The sequence below is a fragment of the Drosophila mauritiana genome, unplaced genomic scaffold, assembly GCF_004382145.1.
Source record: "Drosophila mauritiana strain mau12 unplaced genomic scaffold, ASM438214v1 Y_12, whole genome shotgun sequence".
NCBI lineage: Eukaryota > Metazoa > Arthropoda > Insecta > Diptera > Drosophilidae > Drosophila > Drosophila mauritiana.
The window spans coordinates 157,173-166,189 of record NW_022881551.1 but is presented as its reverse complement, the minus strand read 5'-3'; the positions used below and the strand labels follow the sequence as shown (position 1 = coordinate 166,189).

The 9,017-nt window shown below is 38.9% G+C and overlaps 1 protein-coding gene across 1 annotated transcript; it reads right to left on the bottom strand.

The window, feature by feature from the left end:
* Nucleotides 1–6,993: 6,993 nt before the first annotated feature.
* On the bottom strand, nt 6,994–8,324 carry LOC117149994 (golgin subfamily A member 5-like). Its single transcript, XM_033316882.1, has 2 exons — nt 7,160–8,324; nt 6,994–7,095 (listed from the first exon to the last, which is right to left on the bottom strand). The coding sequence occupies exons 1-2, from the start codon at nt 8,267–8,269 to the stop codon at nt 6,994–6,996; spliced, it is 1,212 nt and encodes a 403-aa protein (XP_033172773.1). The 5' UTR covers nt 8,270–8,324.
* Nucleotides 8,325–9,017: the final 693 nt, after the last annotated feature.

Genomic DNA, 9,017 nt, shown 5'->3' with positions numbered 1-9,017 from the left:
AGGTGGCCCGATCAGAAAAGTGCAGTTATATCAAAAACTATCAAGGCTGAGAATGCTTGAAGGGGATAACGTTGTTCAATATGTCAATAAATTTGCTGAAACAGTCAACAAATTAGCTGAGATGGACATAACAATTAATGATGAATTAAAAAGCATCATGTTGTTATCCAGTTTACCAAATTCGTGGGAAAATTTCGTTGTAGCGATCGAAACACGCGACACGCTGCCGACGTTCGAAACGGTAAAAGTGAAGCTTCTGGAAGAAGGAGCGCGCAAGCAAGAGAGGGACGATCGCGAAAAACATAGTTTCAAGGGCAAATGCTACATTTGCGAGAAATTCGGTCACCGAGCACGAGAATGCCCGAAAAAAGAGAAGCATAAAAAACTAGGGGAAAGCAAGGAGAAATCAAACTGCTTGATGCATATTAGTGCTACCACTCAAAGGAAAAACATATGGTGTGTTGATAGTGGTGCCACGTCGCATATGTGTTGTGACAAGGGATTGTTTACATCTTTCATTAATAAGGAAACATCGATTATGCTAGCAGCTGATAAGTTCGTGAAATCGAGCGGCATCGGGACTGTTATGCTTAAATCACAAAATGTAAACATTGAATTACGAGATGTAATTTACGTTCCATCATTGCATATGAATTTTTTATCAGTGAGCAAGTCCGCGGAGTACGAAAACATAACTACTTTTGATAAAAAGGCGGCGGTGATAAAAAACAAACAAGGTGAAGTGATGATGAGAGCAATGCAAGAAGACAATTTGTATTTATTTACAAGTAGCTCTAAAAACGGTGCGGTTCATTTGTTGAATGATTCTTCTCGCATGGCAACATGGCACAATCGGTTTGGTCATTTAAATTTTCAATGTTTAAAAGAAATCAAGGAAAAAGAGCTGGCATGGACGTTAAAAATATGTCGGTGAATATTAATTGCGACACATGCAATATGGCAAAAATACACGTATTGCCATTCCCACAGAATAGCGAGAGAGCTACGCAAAGTGTACTGGAACTAGTTCACAGTGACGTGTGCGGGCCAGTGAATGTTAGTTCTTTAGGCGGCAACAAGTATTTCGTCACGTTCATAGACGACTATTCAAGGAAAATATTTATATATTTTATGCATGCGAAGAACGAAGTGTTTGATAAATTCAAATTGTTCAAATCATATGTCGAGTGCCAAATGGGCAAGAAAATAAAAGCTTTGCGAAGTGACAACGGGACAGAATATGTAAACCGGCAGTTTACAGAGTATTTGAACACCTGCGGCATAAAAAGGCAATTAACGGTTCCGTATACACCACAACAAAACGGCGTCGCGGAACGCGCTAATCGAACGATCGTCGAGATGGCCAAAAGTATGCTGATTCATGCGAAATTAGAGGAGTTTTTGTGGGCCGAGGCCGTGTCCACAGTTTCATATTTGCGTAACAGGTGTCCTTCCAAAGCACTCATGGGCGCTACACCCTTCGAAATATGGCAAAATAGGAAGCCATCCGTTAAACATTTGCGAGTGTTCGGATCTCGCGCGTTTGCACTGGATAAGACAAGAAAAAGCAAGTTCCAGGCAAAAGGAAAAGAGTATATATTTGTAGGATACTCTTCAACAGCTAAAGCTTACCGTTTATACGATCGGGAAAAACGTATCATTGTTGCACGTCGTGATGTCAAATTTGTAGAGGGTGAGTTTGATAACACTGAATCTGAAAAATGCACTATTTCGGAACAAAATAATGACTTCGCTACAAACATCATTCACCTTGAGTCAATCATCCAAGTACCAGAGCAGCAGCGGCCGGCTATGCCCATGGTGGTCGAGCAGAGCAGTAATTCTTACGACAGCTATGACTCCGGTGAAGAGGAGGAGGAGTTTGTAAGCGCAAGCGATGAAAAGCAAATTCTCACTGAGGAGGAGATCGTACCAGACGTACAAGAGCAAGAAAGCAACGCACCTAGACGTGGACCCGGCAGACCAAAAATTATTCGCAGTGGTAAGTCCGGTAGACCCAGAAAACAATACAACAGCCTCAATTACATTGAAAACATTGAGATGCCACAGTGCGTTGGAGACGCTTTACGGGGCGAGCATGCCCAAGACTGGAAGACGTCAATGCAGAAAGAATATGATGCTCTCATTTCAAATAACACATGGACATTGTGTGATTTACCTCCACGACAGAAGGCCATAGGATCCAAGTGGGTCTTTCGCGTCAAAAAGGATAAAGAGGGAAATATACAAAAGTTTAAATCAAGACTTGTTGCTCAAGGTTGTGGGCAAAAGATGGGCGTCAACTATTCGGAAACATTTTCTCCAGTAATCCGCTACGAAACCATCAGAATGCTATTCGCTATAGCAGCAGAAAAACAGCTATGCATGCACCAGGTTGACATATCAAACGCATATTTAAACGGCAGACTTCAAGAAGAAGTGTATATGAGGCAACCACAAAACTTCATTGATGAGAAGCATCCAAACAAAGTATTAAAGCTTCAAAAGGCGATCTACGGACTTAAACAGTCTGGGCGTGTCTGGAATGACACATTGGACGAAGTTTTAAAGAGCATTGGTTTCAAGCGCAGCAAAAATGAGGCGTGCCTGTACGCAAAGCAGCAACAGCTACAACACAGCTACATTGCAGTATATGTCGACGATCTAATCATCATCAGCTACGACGAGAACGAAATCAGCGCGATTAAGAGGAAGATCGCAAATAAATTCGACATACATGATGGCGGCCAACTAAATTATTTCCTTGGCATGGAAATCCAACGAGAAAGTACAAGAGGGTCGATTTCGCTATGCCAGAAGCAGTTCATCATAAACCTATTGGATGAATATGGCATGCAAAATTGTTGTCCCGCAGCTACGCCGCTAGACCCTGGTTATAAGATGGGTTGTAGAAATGAGAATTGTGTCAAGGTAAATATAACACAATTTCAATCATTAATCGGTTCCCTTATGTATTTAGCAGTCTTGAGCCGACCAGACATTTTGCATACAGTGAGCAAACTGTCGCAAAGAAATACTGATCCACACAGTGAAGACGAGACTGCAGCGAAACATGTTTTGAGATACCTTTCAGCCACGGTTGATCTCAAAATCACATACAGCAAGTCCGGCGAACAGGTAAAGGGCTTCGCCGACGCAGATTGGGCAAACGACCTATCAGATCGAAAATCATACAGTGGGTATGCATTCTTCCTTGGAGGCAGTGCGTTTTCATGGACTTCAGCTAAGCAGAGCGTCGTCGCCATGAGCAGCACAGAAGCAGAGTACGTTGCTTTATCCACGGCTGCAAAAGAAGCGGTGTATCTTCGCCGTTTGCTTTTAGAGATTGGATGGTCATTAGATGGACCAATAACCATATGTGGCGACAACATAAGTTCTCATCATATTGCGAAGAATCCAGTACACCATAAACGCACTAAGCACATAGATATTAAGTATCATTTTGTTCGTGAAAAAGTAGAATGTAATGAAATAATTCTTGAATATGTACCCACTGATAAAAATGTTGCAGATGTACTAACGAAAGGCTTGTGTAAGCAAAAGCAACAGATTTTTTGCTAAGTTGCTTGGATTAAATTAATTTTCGTTTTACATCACATATATATAGCTTAAGAGGAAGTGTTGAAATTACGTTATAATTTAAATAAGCTTTATATGTTTTGATCTGGCAACGCTCAATTATAGCTTAAGAAGTCATTGTGAAATTACTATTGCTCAGTTTCAATTAAACCGTCAACTGCACCACTACGTTCTTGTGTTTATTTGCTCGGTCGGTCTAGAAGCACATAACGGTTGTCCTGATCGTACGGTAAACAACTAACAAATAAAATTATAATAATACTAATAATAAAATGTGGGCGTAAATCTATAGAAATTTACAAGACTAATAAAATTATGAATGGATCAAATCACTACTGGCATCTAGGCGTGCCATTGCCACTCTAGGAGGACAGTCGTCCACAGTATCTACCACAAGGGGGTGCCCTCAAGTAGGTTTCGTCCTATATCTCCTCTGGTCACTTTTGGTAGAAGAGTTGCTGTAAAGACTGACCCGCAGGGGTATACTTTGCCAAGGCTATGCTGACGATATTGTCATTATAGCTAGAGGTAAATATGAGGAAACACTCTGCGATATCATTCAACTGGGCCTCAATATGACCAGCGAATGGTGCAAGGAAGTAGGCCTGAGCCTAAATCCCAGCAAAACTGTTATTGTTCCTTTCACAAATAGGTACAAGCTACAGAGATTGAAGGCAATAACCCTGTCAGAATGTCGCATAGAGGCTAGCAAAGAAGTTAAATATCTTGGGATAACCATTGACTCCAAACTTAGCTTCAAAACTCATGTCGATAACGCAATTGATAAGTGCACCAGAGCACTTTTCACGTGTAGAAACATTGCTAGTAAGTCGTGGGGAACCTCACCACGCATAATAAGATGTCTGTAGCTCATGGTAGTCAGACCCATACTAACCTATAGGGCAATATCCTGGGGTAATAGAGCACGCCTTAGCACCACTAAGGTGAAACTCCAAAAGCTGCAAAGAATGGCCTGCGTATTCATGACAGGAGCAATGCGTACCTGTCCCACTGCAGCCCTAGAAGTACTAATGGAGGTGACGCCGATTCATATCGTCATTGAAATAAAACGGAAAGCCACACTAATAAGAATTGAGTAATAAAAACATCTCAGTAATAAAAACAGTTGGACATCCCTAGGGAAATTACACCCTATGAAACCACAAACAATAAAGTGGTATACAGACGGATCCCTCACCGACGAGGGAATTGGGCTGGGGGTTGTTGGCCCCAGGTTGAAATACCACGAATCAATGGGAAGATACACCAGCATTTTTCAAGCTGAAGTGTGTGCTATTGGACGATGTGCGGAGTTTAATCTGCAAAGGAACTATCCTGGCAAGGACATTGCTATACTGTCTGATGGTCAAGCAGCCATAAAGGCGCTCAGCAAAGCTAAGATAACATCCAAGCTAGTAAATGAAGTGAGGACAGCCCTAGATACAAACCTACAATAAGGTGGATCAAGAGGGACAAACTCCTGGGCATGTATGTGGTCCCACGGGAAACAATCGCAATCCTGAACCCCAATAAAATTCTAGCATTTATACAGTACATTTGACTTCAGGGGATCTTTGAGTCATGAAGGGGTAGTACAATAGATCCGACTGTGTCGCAGCACACATACAAGCCCACTTAATAATAATAATAAAATTCAAAGAAAGAAAGAAATTCAAAATTTTTCAAAACTGTGTGCGATGCAGTTTTGAGCGGCTTTAGTGCGTTAGAGTGGGCGTGGCAGAGTATTTTGGCAAATCGATAGAAATTTACAAGACTAATAAAATTATTAAAAATTAAAAAAATCAATTTTTATAAACTGCGGGCGTGCCAGTTTTGGGCAGCTTTAGGGCATTAGCGTGCCTTTTTTTTCTCTAGAATCTGTATGCTGAATCTCAACATTCTAGCACTTATAGTTCCTGAGATCATTCATACAGACAAACGGACTCGGCTATTGATCCTGATAAAGAATATAATTAAATGTTTGCAATACTTATATGTTTTCGGGATTGCGAGTTCGAGCTTTGAACGTGGACCGTGGCGATGGGGTGAGGGCTTAAGCAAAGAATGTTTAAATTAGTGGACGGATGTTTAGTCTACCAGTTTGTGACTTATCTGGAGTTGGGATTTTTCCACTCAACCCTATCTTGAGGATCATATGACAATCTTATTCTTATCTGGTATCTGTTAGGTACATCCGGAGTAGTGTAGGGTGTATTTGGGTGTACATGTTCTATGTTTATAAGTGTGTAGGCTGTGCTTAAGTCTTAAGGACTTATGGATATGTCACTATATATATACTTTATATAGCCGGAAACGCTTCCTTCTGCCTGTTACATACTTTTCAACGAATCAAGTAAAACCTTTTACTCTATGAGTAATGGGTATAAACATTTTCAAGTGTGGTGGCAGTTTTGGACGGCCTAAGTACGTTAGATTGGGCATGGCAAAAAGTTTACAGACTAATAAAAAATATGAAAAAATACAATTTTTAAAAAATGTTGGCAGTTTTTTGCGGTTTTAGGACGTTAGAAAGGACGTGCAAGAAAGTTTTTTGGCAAATCGATAAAAGTTTACATGACTATTAAAATTATGAAAAAATATCAAAAAATTTTTCAAAACTGTGGGCTTGGCAGTTTTGGTCGGCTCAGGGCGTTAGAGTGGGTGTGGCAAAAAGTTTTATGGCAAATCGATAGAAATTTACAAGACTAATAAAACTATAAAAAAATATCCAACTTTTTTTTTTTTTAATTTGGTCGTGGCAGTTTTGGCCGATTTTAGGGCGTTAGAGGGGGCGTTGCAAAGTTTTTTGGCAAGTCAAAAGAAATTTACAAGACTAAAAAATTATGAAAAAATATCCAAAAATTTTTATAAACTGTGGGCGAGCCAGTTTTGGGCGATTTTAGGGCGTTCCAGTGGGCGAGGTTCCCATTAAATTTTATGACTTTTCTGGGATATCGATAGATATTGGGGAATGAAATGAGAAAAACTGAAAAAATGGTTTGAAAGAGTAGGCAAATCGAAAGAAATTTACAAGACTAATAAAATTATGAAAATATATCAAAAATTTTCCAAAAAGGTGGGCGTTGCAGTTTTTTGCGTTTTGTGGGCGTTATGGGTCAAGAAACTTGCGCTGCGTCGTTGTCTCCAGAATCTGTATGTAACTTTTATAGTTCTTGTGATCTCGACGTTCATACGGACATTCAGACAGACGGACAGATGGACATGGCTAGATCGACTCGGCTATTGACCGAGTTCAAGAATATATTTTTTTATATAGTCGTAAATGTTTCCTTCTGCCTGTTACATAATTTTCAACGAATCTAGTATACCTTTTTACGCTACGAGTAAGAAAAACCAACGAGAATTTCTTTTTTTCTATCTACACATTGCATTTTACAAAAATAAGTGGAATAAAAAGTCGATCTCGAAAAGGGACGTGAAAAAATATCGTGGTATTTCCTGGTTTCTCTTGCACTGATTTTTCAATGAACACAACTGTATATATATGTAAATATAATATATAAATATCTATGAAGTTTTTTACTAGATGCAAACTTACAGTAAGAAGTTTCTCTAATCCTTTCGCTTTGTCAACTTCATTGTCATAGTAATTTTTCATTTTATCCATTTCCGTCTGAATATCGTCAATGTATTGGTTCTGCTGGTTGATATTGTCTTCAAGATCCTCGGAAATGTTTTCTGCCTCATTTGCCTTTTTTTCTAGGGCCTTAAGCTTTTCGCCGAGCGCTTCTAGCCTTTTACACTTTTTACGCAGGCCATCTCTTTCTTGTAAAATTCTTTGTATATTTAAAATGTCATGTTCTAGTGAGAATGCATTATTCATATAGACACCTTCAATCTTGAAAGCTTCACTGCACTCGCTTCTACACATCTGTGCGCACTTCCTTATAAGCATATCTTCGGTTTGCCGAAGTAACGATAATTCTTTACCCATTTCGTTAATTTTTGTTTGAAGATACTTAACGTCTGTGCTTTGCTCGGGATTAATTTCTAAGCTATCAAGCCGACATCGCATGGATTGTTTTTCTATAATACGCTTTAGATAAGCATTTTCAGCCTCAAGTAAATCCTGGGCTTTGTCCATGTCATCGATAGTTCTTACAATTTCTTTAAGTTCCTTCTCTTCGTGCAATTCATTTTTTGAGTTTATCCAGTCATTTAACTTCGCTTGCAGGATCCTTGCATTATCTCGATTGTAGCTTTGATTCATAATCCTCTTAATTTCGGCGTTGTCCATTCTTATCGGTAATAGTTTCATGTCTGATTCAGGTAGCTGGTTGTTAAGGATGTTTCGTTTCATCAGATCTTGTAACCAATCGATTGCGTCATCGGCCGCATTTATTAAACTGTCTTCCAACAGGAGATTACTACCATACGGGTCTATTAAAATTTTGAAATTTTCGCCTCGCGATTCAGATTTAATATTTTTGGTCTCTGTTTCGTTTCCATGCTTAACAAAATTTGGATTGTTACACGCCACTAAATCGGAAACAAAACGCGATTTTTTTTCCTCATTTTCTGACCATGATCGATCGTCGATTGAAGAGGGATAGGTCTTTAGATTTACGCAAACTCCAGTGCAGTTAAGCTCATAATTTTCGTTTATATAGGGTATATGAAAAAATTCTTTTTGTGTGGAGAACGCCATGTAAATAGCGTTATTTAGTTTTAAAAATGAATGATAGTCACACGAATTTATACAATAGAATGTTTATGAAATGACTGAAAATATTTCTTCTGACATTTAATTGTATGACAGACTTGTTTTTGTGTACATAATGTTTTGGGAAATATAAGAAATACGTCAAGTTCGACGCTGTAAGTTTTTGTACATGTTACTCGTAAAAGGGTATACTAGATCCGCTGAAAATTACGTAACAGGCAGAAGGAACCGTTTCCGACCATATAAAGAATATATATTCCTGATCAGGATCAATACCCAAGTCGATCTAGCAATGTCCATCTTTCCGAATGAACGTTGAGATTTCAAGAACTATAACTATATTCTTTTTTTTTTTTTGTGTAAATTTTATTAATTGGAATTAAACAAGTTTACTGCTACCTGGCAGCTTGACCAGGTTTTACATAAAATTTTACAGCATAGGCATACCAATATATACATTACTTATACATTACTTTATAAATTAAGTTATTCTAACAATATTTAATTGATTTCTTTTCCACGAACAAATAATGGATGGGGATGGATAAGCCTTCTTGCCAAGGTGTTGGGGTGGGAACCTAGTCGCCGCATATAACTTTCCGCATGGGTCCTCAATACATCGCCTATCTTTGGAATATTAAGATCTCTTTCTATATCTGTCTGATGTAGCAGGGGGAGTTACATAGTGATCTAACTACTTTACTTTGAGCAACTCTTGTTTTATTCAGATTAG

What these genes read in the sequence shown, in the direction of transcription:
- LOC117149994 (XM_033316882.1), bottom strand. Translation starts at nt 8,269, where the DNA reads ATGGCGTTCTCCACACAAAAAGAATTTTTTCATATACCCTATATAAAC. An exon ending in GATTAGAGAAACTTCTTACT is followed by an intron (nt 7,096 to 7,159) that starts GTAAGTTTGCAT and finishes ATATATATACAG; the next exon opens with TTGTGTTCATTGAAAAATCA.